This window comes from Macrotis lagotis, chromosome 5, assembly GCF_037893015.1.
Source record: "Macrotis lagotis isolate mMagLag1 chromosome 5, bilby.v1.9.chrom.fasta, whole genome shotgun sequence".
Classification (NCBI taxonomy): Eukaryota; Metazoa; Chordata; class Mammalia; order Peramelemorphia; family Peramelidae; genus Macrotis; species Macrotis lagotis.
The window spans coordinates 34,019,328-34,035,472 of NC_133662.1; the positions used below are offsets into that span (position 1 = coordinate 34,019,328).

Sequence of the window (16,145 nt, forward strand, 5' to 3'; positions counted from 1 at the left end):
GGATAATAATATCTCCTACCTCTCAGGGTTGTTGTGATGATCAAAGAAGATTGTAAAGCACCTATCAAAGTGCCTGGCACAGTGTTGTCATCATCATCATCATCATCATCATCATCATCATCATCACCTTTGCCATCAGAAGCATTTAAATAATTCTTACCATATAAATATTTGCTATAATTATTATAAAATTATAATTTCTATTAAAAAACTCAGTTTGATACAAATCTTTCTTTTAATTAAGGTTTTTTGTTTTGTTTTGGGTTTGTTTTGCTGTTTAGGAGGGTTTGGTAACTGTGGTTTTTGTTAATTGGCAGACTGTTGTGTTTTTGGTCCTATGCTAAATATTTAAGGGAATACATATACACATACATACACACACACACACACACCACACACAAATGCTCACATAGATCCTTCCCTCTCATAGTCTTTAACATACCTAAGTATCAAAATCCATCTTCATATACAAAATAGTTAAGCAGAAATACAATAATAGTTATTGAGGAAGATAACAAGTACAACTGTTCGGAGCAGAGGGAGATTGATGTGGGCAGATGATTCTCAAATCTACCTTACCTGACCCAGTCTTTCTGGTAACCTCAGATCATACATCTTCAACAGTTTTTCAGACATGTCAAACTGCATGTCCAGGAGTCAGCAAAAACTCAACATGTCCAAAATAGAGCTCATTATCTTTCCCCCAATCCCTCTATACTTTCTAACTTTCCTGTCAGCACCTCCTCCCATTCCCTTGGATGCATTTCTTGGAAGTCATACTGTATTCCTCTTGTTTTTCACCTCCCAGATCAAATCTATTGCCAAGGCCAGTCAATTTTATCTTTGCAATATTTTTCAAAAAATCTCTTTTCTCTCCTCTGACCCTGCCACCATTCTGGCAGCCCTTGGTCACCTTATATCTGGATGATTGTAGTAGCCTACCTGCCTCAAGTCTCTCTGCTTCAAATCCTTTTCCATTCAGTCACTAAAGTGATTTTCCTAAAGCATAAGTTTGATCATGCCACTACCACATCCCTAGTCACTCCAGTGGTTTTCTATGCCTCCAGGATCAAACAGAGATTACTCAGTTTGATATTCAAAGCCCTTTATAACCTAGTCCCTTCTTCCTTTCTAGTCTTTTTTTTTCATTTTCTCTCCAACATTTATTCTTTGATCCAGTGACACTGGCCTCTTAATAATCTTCTCGTCTGTCTCCCGTGCTTGAATTCTCTCTCCTTTGGTCTACCTACTAATCTCCTGAGCTTCCTTTAAGTCCTCACTAAAATTCCATCATTTACTGAACATTTTCCCCAATCTCACTTAATTTTGGTGCTATCTCTCTGCTAATTGTGTCCTATTTATCTCCTATATAGCTTCCTTGAATATAATTGTTTCCATGAGATCTCCCTCATTAGATTGTAAGCTCCTTGAAATCAGGGACTGTCTTGCTTCTTTTCATGTGACCAGTCCTTAACACAGTGTATTGTGCTTAAAAATGTTTACTGATCAGTTAATTGAAATCTATTTTCTCCATCCCTAATATCTTCTTTGAGTTCTACTCAAATATAATACAATAACTAGTCAGTATAATAACTAGTCATATATTTTTTCCTGGAAATTATACCAGCACATTAACTCAGGATTTCCAAATCAAAATCATATTTGTAAGAAAAATTGACCCAATTACAAACTTTCTCATCTCTATTGATAATACCACCAAAGGAAATTTCTTTTGTTCCAGGAGGTCCTCTTTCCCTTCCTTTGGTTGATTGTATAGCCTTGATATTTACAAAAGTTCAAGAGAAAACTTGCCTAATCAAACATAAGTCTCCACAAAAAAAATCTCTGCTATAGAAAATGACACAAATTCTGAGTTGGCACTAATTAATACTAGAGCAAGAGGACAATTAACTATATTATAATCTATGGAGGTGGGAAATGAAGAATGAGAAAAGAATTGCTTAGCAAATCCTTAATGTAAATAAAATTATAAGAGAATATCTATACTACTTTAAATAATAAATGGTTTACAATTAGTACCATAGATTTAGGAATGGATGAACCTTTAGAGGTTATTGAGTTTAACACTTTCGCTTAACAGGTAAGAAAAATTAGAACAAAAAAGTTAGTGTGATAGCACAATTGTACATAACATTAATTTGCTGAATATAAAACATTTGCATTTTCATCGAAGCAAACTCTTTAAGAATATTTACTAAATCACAGTTTTAGTCTAGTTCAAATAACTCTATATGATTCTAAGTAATGAAATGTATTTTGTTTTAAATTTATCTGTCATACTTTTCACTAATTCAGATAGCCTAGTATCTCCCCTGTTTACTCTGAACTGGTTAGGTTTTGTTTAACTTAAAACTATATATTTCTAAAGAAATTATTCCAAATTCTAAGTTTCTAATCTTTTATAAATAAATGGTCCTCAAGGCTATTTTATTTAATAATTTGCTATGCATTGAAATAACACTTTAAGGTGAAGCAGTATAAATAGGAAGCATACATACTGACCCAAACTAACTTTGACTTCTCACCTTTCATTTCCTGATGCAATGTCAGCTCCAAGATGTGTCCAAGCCTTCCTGGGGTATGCACTATGAAGATGTACCTTCCCATAAACCCCTGGAGCAAGTCGAAGATATAAAGAGTAAATTAATAAGCATAGCAAGAGAAGATCACTAGAGAAAAAGTATAATATTTTTAAAAAGCCTATATTACAGATGTTGAAAAATTCACATTCAATCTGATAAGATCACTGTGTATGCTCTAAATATCTTTATATTGCCTCAAGTATACACAAGTGACAATGACATTGATTACTTAATGGGTCTTGTAATGAAACTGAAACGTTATATAATATAAAGATGATGACAATCTTAGAAATAAATCAGTTGATAAACATTTTTTAAACATCTACTTTGAGCCAGGTACCATTATGGTAAGCTCTGGAGATATAAGAGGCAAAAGATAATCCTTGACCTCAAGGAGCTTACAATCTAATAAGAGAGACAATATACAAACAAATATATAAAAAGTGAATCATATACTGGATAAATAGGAAATAATTACAGAGGGAAGACATTAGAATTGAGGGGTGGGACTTAAAGGAAGTCAGAAATGTCAGTAGAATCTCTAGAGAAAGATATAGTAGAATAACTGTCTACTGTAATACATCTGAAATCACTGTCAATATAAAAAATTTGTTGTTTTGCTATTTTATGCCATTTTTCACACATTTAGCACAGATATTCATTGTTAGAGGCATTTGCAATGCAATCATCTATTTGAATTAAAATCAAATAAATTAAAATTATGTACTTGTAAATAATTATATACAAGTATATACTTGCATGCATGTGATGGAAGAAGGAGACTTGCTGTGTTTTGGATACATTTTTAATAATTTTGAGATCTTTTTAGATGATCATATTCCAGGGAAACAGGCTGGGTAATTATTTGCTGTTATATAGATACAACTTAAAAGGGTATCATAGAAGAGAACACAAACTAAAATGGCTTTTCAGTCGCATATATTGTGTCCTAGAAATAACTCAATTTTAAATAACAGCAGGAATAATGAATGTTTTTACCTGTTGTCCTAAGTTATTTTTTGGTTTGGGTGATTGTTTGTTGGATAATAAAGCTGAGTAGAGAGTTACTTTCTTATTTCCTTCAAGGACTCTTAATACCACTAAATATTAGATTGCCTCTGCCTGTTGGTTCTAGAAAATGTGAAAATTTGTTTCCTGATGTTGCCACATGATTTATCAATCTTTCTATCATCCATATCTATCTAATCATATTCACGATGTCATTGCTTTTCTTGGAAAATGAAGGACAAATTAAAACTTTATCATTGATGTCTTTCTATCATCTTTTTCTATAACATCCATATATTTATATCAATCATCTGCTTTGATATAGCTATATTTTTATCATTTATATATCATCTATTTCTCTATTATCTATATCTCTTATTTCTCTAATATCTCTCTATCTCTGTTTCACAGAGGTTTATGTATAATCAGAATTGTAACCAATACAGCTGTGTTATTCTTGGGTTTTGTTCGTAGAAATCCTTTAAACAGTTTAATTTTAAAGAATCTACCTAAAATATTTAGTCATTCCAGCAATTAACATTTTAGGAGTCTACTACATGAAAGACATCGTGCTAAGCAGAGTGGTTAAAATTTTTTTTAAAAGGGCAAAAGACATTCCTTGCTGTGTAAAGGATCTAAAAATCTAATGTGAAATAAAATGCATAAAAAAGAAGCTGAAAAGCTGAGGGGTGAAGGAAGAGAAAGGAGAGAGGGTACCCTGGGTTCCCTCTTTAAATAGAAAATCTGAGGCAGTTCTCTGATTTCCAGCTTCTACCCTCTTGAATCAAAGTTTAATATTAAGTTTTGGACAATATCCAGTACATTCTAAATTCTCAAGTAAACCTCAAAAATATCTTCTTTTGGAGGGAAATGAGAAGAAATGATATTTATTGAATTGTTGAAGTTTATTCTGTTAATATCATCATCAACCTAATTTTCAAAAAAATATTTGATGAGCAGTTAAAATGTTTAAAGCATAGTATCAGGTATTACAGGAATAGAAAGATGATGATAAGACATGCCTTAAGGATCTCACAATTGAGTTTCTCTCAAGTCTTTGTGGTACTAGAATGAAATGAACAAAGAAATAGTAGGGGTTTTTTCTCCTTTTATTCTGGGTCCATAATTATCGACCATGAAGCAAGAATAATTGCAACAGAAAGGACAGATTTAGCTTCTCTTAATCTTTGTTAATAAGGATGTTCAAAGAAATAGTGCATTAATTGATTAATTGAAATGTTAGACTAATTCAAGATTAAATAGAAAACATTTTTCCTATTTTATTAGCAAGAGCTTTTTTATTGCTTTACATTTTTCAAAAATTTGTTACTCCATTTTCTTGCATCATTTCTCTTTATGTGAAGCCCATAGAAAGTGTATGAAATGGAAAAAATCTATAATGACCCACACTATATTAGGATAGTTTTCTTCTCTCCTCTCCTCCGCCTCTCTTGTCCTCCTTTTCTCCTCTACTCACCATCTCCTTTCTTTCCCCTTCTCCTGTCTTCCTTTCTCTTTCTTCTCACCTCTGTTTTTCTCTTCTCTTTTCCTTTCAGTCCCTTCTTTTCTTTTTCCTTTTTTTCTTCTTTCCAATTTCTTTTTTCCTTTTCTGTCATTTATTTCATTCTTTCTTTACTCTTCCTCCCTCCTTTCCTTACCTTCAAGAAAGCTATTATCAACTTTTTATTGACTTTTTCTCATAAATCAAAGTGAAGAAAAACATTCTAACATTTCAAGTTTCATTCATTTATCTTCTAGTTCATTGAGGTTTTGCTATACTTGCTAATTAGTAAACATTCTTCAAGTAACTGTATCATACCAGATGTTATAGGAGACAGAAAGTGGACTAATTACACAAATATTTTTTTTTTGCCTTCTTTCTCTTGGGAAAGCTATTGTTGAGAATTGTAGGGTCTAGAGAATTTGAACTAAGGTTTAAAATGGAGCTTGACACCTTGTGTGTGTGTGTGTGTGTGTGTGTGTGTGTGTGTGTGTGTGTGTGTGTAAGTGTGTGCGTGTGTTTGTGTGTGTATACAGAGAAATCTGAGGGAATATAGTGGATTGCATCAAGAAAATCTTTGCTAAGACATTAACCCTTTTGTCTGGCTAGAATATTACTTGAAACCAAGGAACTAAAGATATATTCTTTGATAAGTCTAATAACAAAAGATTTATGTGAATTACTAGAAACAAAAACAATGACACTAAATCCCTCTCCTCTAAGAAAGAAAAAAAAGAGAAAATCCATTTTAGGTTATGTTCTCTTCTATGATACTTTTTAAGTTGGATCTATTATTATAACATCAGTAAATAGTCACCCAGTCTGTTTCCCTGGGATATGATCATCTAAAAAGATCTCAAAATTATTAAAAATGCATCCAAAACATAGCAAGTCTCCTTCCTACTTCACATGCACACAAGTATATAAGTACAGTATATTTAATTTGAATTTGTTTGATTTTAATTCAAATAGATGATTACATTGTAATGAAGATCAGTACCAGATTAGTAACCTTGTCTGGGACATTGAGAGGTTTAATGACTTGTCCAGGGTCATAAAACCTATATGTCTCAGAGGCAGATAATACAGGGTAGGCTGAAGTCAAACCAGCTCTTTATTCTAGAATACCCTGGTACCCTTCTACATTTTATTTACTTAATAAAAAAATATAAACACCCATTCCTACCAATAGTTCCTGGAGCAATAGTAATTCCATCCAAACGGTCACAATAGATTCCCTGAGAGACTTGAAGTTGGATCAAAAGTGTTTGTCCTTTTTGTAAGGGGTCAGAAAGAGTACCTGTTTAAAAAGAAAATTTTTTCAGTAACTTCATTTGAAGATTAAGAATTACCTTAGACTTTAAAGAAAGTAAAGACAGGAGAATAAATTAGACTATGTAGAGTTACTGATAAACATGCCTCAAAATTAAACATAATACACACTTGTATTTTATATATATATATATATATATATGAATTATACAGATAGCTATAACCTCCAATGAATGAGCTATTTGCAAATATTCAAGTAAGTTTGCTAATTTTAATCTGTTTATTATGTAATTGTTTTGTGTGCATATATATAGCATCTTTTTGTGTTTAAACATATATACACATGTACAAATGCATACACACATACATAACACACTATATAAAAACATAGGATGTATAATTGTGTTATTTATTCATATATAATTTATAATACTTAATGTGAATATGCATACATACATATGCAGAATATATCTATATATGCCAATAAGCTTTTGAGTAGGAGAAGAATCTATATGCATAGTATCTGACCAGTTCTACCTTTTTTTGTTTGCAACTTAAAAAGTGCTTTTGTTTCTGCAGACCACTATCTCCTGATTTACTGGACTGGAGTGAAGTTCCTACTTGTTATGTCTTTTAACAACTTCTCTTGCTCCATATAAACAGAAACTACAATGGGGGGGGGGGAGGCATATATCATTTTGCCAAAGGTCTTACATAAATACAGCCTTGAAGTTCGAGTTGTCTTGCAAATGTTATCAGGCATTGTTCTATAGATACAAAGGACAACTTTCTGCATTATGTGAATATTATTTTTGGACTGCTGAAATACATCCAATGTTTCTACAAAAAAGACAAATACAATATCCTTTGAGCGATGTGTTCTTTCCTAAGCTTAACACTGATTCATTCATTCAACAAGGATTTTTAAGCAACTACTGTGTGCCAGTCATTGTACTAATACATTGGAAATACAAGTATAAAAACAAGATAAACTGATAAAAACATAATTCATTAATACTAACACCACATCTCCCAGACAAAAACTGATATGTCCTAAAAACAGGGAAGTTTTGCCAATTTAATCTGAAGAACTCACATCCTTTCCAAGACTGGCAGCAAGAATAAGTCCAAGAAGGAACATTTCACTCTGGATATTTTTCTCTACTCTCTTTTACCTGGTAGTAGACATGGTTTCACTGATACCATGAGGAGAAAAAGGAGGTACAGAAAAGGGAGAGGGAGATATAAAGTCAGTATACACAATGTATTACAAACAAGTACAGACAAATCCCACAAGAAAATTAACTTCCCAGATTTATGATTATTGAGAAATGAGGGATAAATCTGAGAATAATTATAGATTTATATATTTTCATTGAAAGTTCTTTCCAAGAAAAAGATGTATTTTAGCATATCATCTAAGTTGCGGTTTAACTATTCTTGGACAAGTTCACAATGGGAACAACAGAATAATAAAGGCATAAGGCATCCTAGAGGGTTTTTAGTCTTTCCTCCTCAGATTTGTTTTTTTTATTGATGTCTTTTAATTTTATATTACCTAAATTTCCAGTAGATTCCTGCTTCACCTCTTAACAACAGAATGTTGTAAATAATCTCTCTTACAATAGGGTTTCCAAGTTCAATGGAAATCTTGAGTATTATCTAATATATATATATATATATATGAGTATTACATTTTTGAGCATAAAGAAATTACAATTAAAAAATTATACCAACCAACTTCTACAGAACTAAGTTAGCCAATAAACAAACACTGCAAGTGATACTTCAGTCTCATTGCATGGTTTTAGAGAGCATCCATGCCTTTATAGGACATCCCTGAAAGGCATGGTTTGGTCAAATAGGTCAGTATTTTAATCCACATGTTGCAGGTATTAGGGAGAAACAAATGGAGACAGAGGCAGAGACAGAGATGTTAAGTGAATCTGCCTAGGGTCACTCAGCAAGTGAATAGGAGATCAAGGATTAGAACTCACAGCCTATGAATTTCCAGCATGTGGCTTAACCCACTAAACCACGCTGCCCCTCTGTGTGGATAATGGCATTTATGATATCAGCAGAACTACTAATGTGATCTCTTAGCCAATATGAAGATGTTGCTATAGCAGAAAGATGGGGAACAGAGAGGAGGGGGGACCTTAAAGTAAATGCGTGCAGTGTAGCCCTTATCTTGTGGTGATAAGTCTGTACAGTAAGCTGTATTCCAACTGTGATTTCATTTATTTCACGGAGGGTAGTTTACAGTCTTAGAAAAAAAATGGCCTAGCATTAAACAGATACCAGGGAGGGAAAAGTAGGACAGTTTTTGCCCTAGAGAAATGTATGCAGAGTCCAGCAAAAAAAAGAGTTCAGCGTTCCTCTAAAATTAGAGATTAAATCAATTATGCAACACAAAACTGCAGCAGATGTGGATTTTTTTTTTTACGTCTGTGTAAAATTAGCCAGCTTGCCATGATCTTCCACTATCTGTAATGACCAGGGTTTTTATTTTGCTGGTCTTCTTGGTCCAAAAGGTAAAAAAGAAGATGGGAAGGGAAGGTAGGAGGAAGGGAATAAGTAGCATAGATGAGAAATCCTAGCAAAGTGCTCTTCCAACTTTAAAATTAAGTGATTTTTTTTTTGTATACATAAAAGGGGTTAGATAGCAAGTGCTAAGGCCAGGGTTCTCCCTTTATTCTCAGATTGAAAAAGAGAACAAAAGAAGAAGGTATTCTCTCCAGCATGTTCTACAATCATAACCTAGAGCAAAAAGCTCTTTTATACATGATAATTTGGACAGTCCTTAGTTTTTTTCCTCTACTCAATTACCCACAAGAAGCCTTTGAGAATTAAAGTTGATTTAAATGCCTATATTGTATCTTCTTTACAAGAAAAAATGCATTTTGCAGATATCTTGCTTGCAATTTATGCTAAGCTGAAAGTACAGTGAATAGAGAACAGTCTTCCATCTGATAATGGGAATAACAGCATAATAAAAGTAGAGAGGATTTTAGAAATTATTTAGACTCTTCCCCCCCTCAATTTTTTAAAAATTGATATATTTTGATTTTATATTGCCTATATTTCCAAATAGATCCCTGTTCCTCCCAGTATTTCTTTCAAGAGAAAGGGGGGAAAAAAGATCATTAAACTAAGTACTATATCAAACACTAAGAAATTATATGAAATGATCCATGCCCATCATCCCTCATATACTCTTTGGGGCCAAGTTTGATCATTACAATTTCACAGCATCTAGTTTAATGTTTTGTTTTGTTTACTTGTTTCTTGTTGCTTTGAGGTGGGGGTTGCAATTGTTTAGTTATTTTTCAGTTGTATTAGATTCTTCATGATCCCTTTCTGGGATTTTCAAGGGCAAAGAAACTGGAGTAGTTTTGCCATTTCTTTCTCCAACTCATTTCATATATGAAGAAATTGGCATTAAATGGCATTAAATGACATTAAATGATTTGCCCAGGGTCACACAGATAGTAAGTGTTTTAGGCGAGATTTGAACTCAGAATGATGTCCTCCTAATTCTAGGCCTGGAGTTCTTTCCACTGTGTCACCCCACTACTTGTTTCAATCTTTATTTGGAGCTAACCCAAACCAGCTAGCAAAAAACAATTTAAATTTCCAATGTAAGCATTTATACCTTGGGCAAATGCTACAAACTAAGATTTGATTTATGTTTTGCTAATTATCTAGACTAAGAAAGTGATGGAATTTATGTTTTTGTTGTCCATTCTCAAAGAGGACCAAAATTATATCACTATGTTAGGATTAAAGTTCAGTGTGTCTAACTATGGCTAATTAGCCATATTTGAGTTAGGAAGGCTCATTCTCAGGACAGGTAAAACTATTCCATATTAATATTTGGATTGGAGATGTCCATAGACTCAAGAAAGTGATGGAAAGCATGTTAATAATGCAAACATAAAATTGTGTATGCATTCATTTTATTAAAGCAGAGAGTCAGTTGTCAAACATTTATCAGCACACCCTGGCTATAATTATTGTAATTATAATTTTCCTGGATCAATATATTTTCCTGGTTATCAATTCAGAAGTCTTCCCATGCTTCTATGAATTCATAATGTTCGTCCTTTCTTACAACACAATAATATCCCGTTACCTTCTTCTACTATAATTTATTTAGTTTTTCTCTAATTATACAGATTTCCCCCATTTTACAGATGAAGAAACTAAGTTCTACAAAATTATTTGCCCAAAGACCCATTGCATTTGGTCAATGGATAGGGACTAGAATCCAGAGTCAAATGTTTTATCTGCTTATATAGTATTTTTATGCACCACATACAGCTGCCATCCATTTAATTAAATGAATCAAGATTATATAACAATACAGCAGAAAGACCAACTAATGGATCCTAGAACCTTACATGTCAAAGATCTCCATTATCCCCTCACCACCAAAAACAGGGGAATAGATTTACAATTATATTTGCATCTGTAAAACAGGCAGTTAGTTGCCAAGTCAGAAAATTGAAAAAGAAGTAAGGTGAGAGACATTGTGAGTCACAAACAGGCACAGGAGAGGTTAGATGGCAAAGGAGAAACTGATAACAAAAGGAGAAAAATGAAACAGATTTAGTCATTATTTTTCAATCCTCCTCTCAAAACCTGAATTAATTTAATCTTAATAAGAGAAACTTTCATTTTGATTTCTATAACTCCTACACCTAGCATAATATCTTAGTTGTCTAGACACATTCAAGCAAATACTGTAGTGTGAAAAAAAGACTTTTATCAATGACCCAATTTCCTATTTGGCATGTTCAAAAGTTGAATAATTTTTAAATTAATAGCAGGCTTTGTCCATATTCAGAAGAAAGTTTGATTTGAGATTAGTTTATTTACAATGAAGTAAATTAGCTTCATTAAGTTGAAAAAAGATTGTTAAGATAAAATCTCACTCATCTTCCCTCGTAAAGTACTTGAATTAATATCTCCATATCTTGTATTATAGGATTACAGGGACATAACTCTAGAATTTAATGAACCACAAGAAGCAAAGAATGCAACACTTATTTTTCAGATGAAGAACTTAAAGTTTGTGGAGGCTAACTTCTTGCTGATATATAAGTGTCTGAGGAAGGATTGGAACCCAGTTAATTCCAGTTAATAAAAAATATTTTTTTCTGGATGGTATATTTATTGTTTATGTGGTATATTGAAGAAGCTGAAAAGTTAAGAGTTAGAAGGCCATCTTACCCTTCTCATTCTTGAAAAGAAACCTATAATATATGCTCGGTAAATGATCATCCAGAGTTAGTTGGAGTATTTCTAATGTGGAGGAATCCACTACCTTCCAAAAACTGGCCAATCTACTTTTGTATGACTACAATATAACTAATTAATAATAAAAAATTATCAAGACGATCAAAGAAAGAATGAAAGTTCCCATATATAGTACAATGCTTAAAGCAGCACTTTTTGTAAATATTAAGAATGCGAAACAAACAAGATAACCATTGACTAAGGAATCATAAAATAAATGGTAACATGCATGAATATTGTGCCATAAAACACAATGAATATGGAGTATATAGAGAAGTGTGTGAAGGCTGATGCAAATTGAAGTAAGCAGAGGCAGGAAAACAACATGCACTATGACAATGTAAATATAAAGAACAAGAATTATTCCATAAAGTGCACATTATGTAATATAATGATCAAGTTTGTGCTAAAGTAAAGATAGCATGTATTTCCTTCTCTTCTTTGAAGCTTTGAAACATGAATACAAAACATCAACTATACTGTTAGACTCTGTTGATATATTATTTTCTTGAATTTCTTTTTCCCTTTCTATTTTTTAAATATATTAAGAAAAAGGAAGGAATCTATATTTGAAAATAAACATAATTTGAAAACAAACTATATCAATAAAATTAAAAATAACTATGACTATAAAATAATCAAAGTAAATTTATATATGCTTTTTAAGTTAATTTAAAATGCAATTCCAAACTATTAATTTCAAAAACACCTTAAGTAATGGTAACACCATTGAAATAATTAGATAGCCTATAAAGTTAGAGGTGTGAAATGTTCTTTGATCCACATGTTTGACTGTTATCACAGCTTAGCCAATGGCCTGAGAGCCAGAAGTATCTTGGAAACAGGAAGATGACCTTCAGGGAAAAGGATACCCAAATGTCAGTCTAGAGAAACAGATGGAAAAGTCAAATTTCACCCAAAAAGTCAGAACCTGAAATAACTCACTAATAAATGTTCTTAAGAAAATACTGCAAGATAGAAAGTAATGAGTCAAAGAAGTATAAGAACATTTAAGTTATGGAGTCATTAAGATCTCCAGGAAGATAAAAGTGTTATCTGCCAAATCAGTATATGCTTGACTGCATAGGGAAGCAATATTTGGAGAAACACATTAAGCAAGGTCCTTCTCATTCAGAGAGTCAAGAATGATGTACAATTTTTAAAGGCTCATAATCATTGGTGCCTTAAGGATCGTAGATGGTTGTAAGTTCCCAGTTGTCTAGCTTAAAATCTATGGGAAAGTATCTTTAAAGGTCAAAGAAGAAAAAGTTCATCTTAAAGTTACATTCTCTTTTCCTCCAACTCTCAACTCACTTTCACCAAAAATTAAGATTTGCAATCATAGGATCTCGGAATTAGAAGGACTCTCTTAGGTCATCTGTTCTAACCAATGTCTAAAGAAGACTGTACAGCATACCAAAAGAAGTGTTCATGCAATTTTGCTTGCAATCCTCAAATGGGGGGGGGGGGGCTACTACATCCTGAAATAATCTACTGGACTTCAAATATCTCTAGTTGTTAGGATGTTTTCTTTTTTTTTCATTTTATTTTTTAATTCTCATTTTGTACAAATGTTTTTTACATTAATAAAATATTCTTGTTTAAGAGTAAACAAAATACCCCACCCCCATGAATATAGACTTGCTTGGGCGATAAATAAAGGGGAGAGAAAAAAAATTAAAATTAAAAAAAGAATAATAGTAATAATTGTAGGTATGGCCAGGTGGCGCAATGGACGAAACACCAGCCCTGGAGCCACGAGCATCCGAGCCCACATCCAGCCCCGTAGACCCAGCCATGTGACATGCAAGCCACCCAATCCCCACTGCCCTGCAAAAACCTAAAAGAAGAAAAAAAAGACCCAAAATAAAATAAAATAGTAATAATAGTAGGGATGGCTGGGTGGCAGACAGAGCACTGGCCCGTGAGTCAGGAGCACCCGGGTCCAAATCCGGCCTCAGACACCCAAAGATCACCCTGCTATGTGGCCCCAGGCAGGCCATCCAGCCCCATTTGCCCTGCACCCTCCCCCAAATAATAATAATAAAAACTGTGCTTGAGTCTTTGTTCCAACACCAACAACTCTGTCATGGGTGGATTGCATTCTTTATGGTAAGTCCATTGCAAAAGTTACTTCCATATTTTTCCACCGTTGCCATTGCTGATCGCAACTCCCTCCTTTCTTATTTCTCCACTATCATGTACTATATTTTCTCTCTCCTTTCACTCTGACTCTGCTGTAGCGTAGCTGAGTGGAACAGCAGACAGATCCCTGGTCCTGGAGTCAAGAAGCACTGAGCCCCCATATCACCCCTTAGGCCCAGAATCCACATGGCCCTATGGTCCTGGACAGGCCTTCCAATCCCAGCCCCTTGCAAGAAGTAAAAAAGAAAATGTGTTATATCTGACCACTCTCCCCCCATGGTCCATCCTCTCCTCCTTTATTCACATCCCCACCCCTTCCCCCTGCTCCCCCCTTCTTACTCCAGATGCCTATACCCCATTGAGTATATATGCTGTTTCCTCTCCTAGCCACCTCTGATGAGAGCAAAGGTTCCCTCATTCCACCTTGCCTCCCCCCTTCCATATCATTCCAATAGCTAATTGTAATAATAAAAAAATCTTATTATATGAAATATCTTGGCCTATTCCCCCTCTCCTTTTTCTTTCTCCCATTACACTTCCCTTTTTTTCTATTGACTCCATTTTTACACATTTTATCTTCGAATTCAGCTTTCTCCTGTGCTTCAATTATAAAAGCTCCCTCTACCTGCTCTATTAACTGAGGAGGCTTATATGAGTATTATCGGTGTCATTTTTTTATGCAGGAATACATGCAGTTCATCATCATTAAATCCATCATATTTCCCCCCTTTCCTCCAATCTCTGTGCTTCACCTGAGTCCTGTATCTGAAGATCAAACCTTCTGTTCAGCTCTGGCCATTCCAACAGGAACATTTGAAATTCCCCTGGTTCATTGAAAGTCCATCTTTTTCCCTGGAAGAGGACATTCAGCCTTGCTGGGTAGTTCATTCTTGGCTGCATTCTAAGCTCTTTTACCTTCCGGTATATTATATTCCAAGCCCTACAAGCTTCCAATTTAGTTGCTGCTAAATCCTGTGTGATCCTGACTGCAGCTCCATGATATTTGAACTGTGTCCTTCTGGCTGCCGGTAATATTTTCTCTTTGACTTGGGAGTCCTGGAACTTGGCTATAATATTCCTATGGGTTGGTTTTTTTGGGATCTCTTTCTCAGTGGCATCGGTGGATTCTCTCCATTTCTATTTTGCCCTCTGCTTCTAGAATATCAGGGCAATTTTCCTGTAGTAATTCTTTGAAAATGATGTCAAGGCTCTTTTCTTGATCATGACTTTCAGGTATTCCAATAATTTTTAAATTATCTTTCCTAAGTCTGTTTTCTATATCAGTTGTTTTCTCAATGAGATATTTCACATTTTCTTCTAATTTTTCATTTTTTTGGTTTTGAAGTATTGATTCCTGATTTCTGGTAAATTCATCAATCTCCCTGAATTCTATTCTTTGTCTGAAGGATTTGTTCTCCTCAGAGAGTTTTCTTATCTCTTTTTCCATCTGGCCAATTTTGCTTTTTAAGGCTTTCTTCTCTTCAATAACTTTTTGAGCTGTTTTATCCATTTGACCTAAGCTGGTTTTTAGCATGCTATTTTCTTCAGTATTTTTTTTTTTTGGATTTCCTTGACTAGGCTGCTGACTTCATTTTCATGTTTTTCCTGCATCTCTCTCCTTTCTTTTCCCAGTTTTTCTTCCAACTCCTTCATTTGATTTTCAAAGTCTTTTTTGAGCTCTGTCATAGCCTGAACCCAATTTTTGTTTTGCTTGGAGTCTTTAGATGCAGGAGCTTGTACCTCTTCTTCTTCAGACTGAGTATTTTGATTCTTCTTGGGCTCATGAGCAAAATATTTCTCAATGGTCTTCCTCTTATTTCTCTGCTTGCTCATTTTCCCAGCCTTAGCCTGTTTTGGGGGTGCTTCCTGAGCTTTTTGGACATTCCCACAAGGGTCTCAGTGTGTGAGACTCTGTCCTCCCTCCTGGTCTGTGAATGACCATAAGCTCCCCCCTTCTGCCACGGGGCTGAGGTGGGGGGGCCCTGCTCTTCTATGGGGGGGGGGGCGGCTAGACTGCTATCAGGATCTGAATGTGGTCAGAGCCCCAGAGTCCTGTTCCAGAAGCAGAGGTCAGAGCTCTGCAGTCTCTCTTCACTCCCCTACCTCAGCTCAATGAGCTCATGCCCTGGAGGCTCCTGCTTACTGGCTCAGCCTGCTTTTGTTTCCTGGATCAGGGCTGGGGAAAGACCAAGCTGCTAGCTGTGTACCCTGAGGGCTGGGTTCCACATGCTCGCTCTGGCAGAGGTTCCACTGCTGTTTCCCCACTTTGTGCCCGGTGCTCCCCAAGGTGTAGCTCAGGAGACTCCCCCACTGCT

At 34.6% G+C, this 16,145-nt stretch overlaps 1 protein-coding gene across 8 annotated transcripts in view; it reads right to left on the reverse strand.

Moving 5' to 3' along the window:
* The window catches only part of PKHD1 (PKHD1 ciliary IPT domain containing fibrocystin/polyductin), a 657,820-nt gene that overhangs the window by 169,261 nt on the left and 472,414 nt on the right, over positions 1-16,145 (reverse strand). For 6 of the 8 annotated variants that reach the window (XM_074237180.1, XM_074237175.1, XM_074237178.1 and 3 more), the window contains 3 exons: positions 7,099-7,224; positions 6,299-6,412; positions 2,547-2,634 (listed from right to left, as the gene is read on the reverse strand). In XM_074237180.1, the coding sequence (XP_074093281.1) occupies positions 2,547-2,634; positions 6,299-6,412; positions 7,099-7,224 (328 nt within the window). The remainder of the gene's footprint in view (positions 1-2,546; positions 2,635-6,298; positions 6,413-7,098; positions 7,225-16,145) is intronic. The other 2 variants (XM_074237181.1, XM_074237179.1) reach the window with 1 other exon arrangement.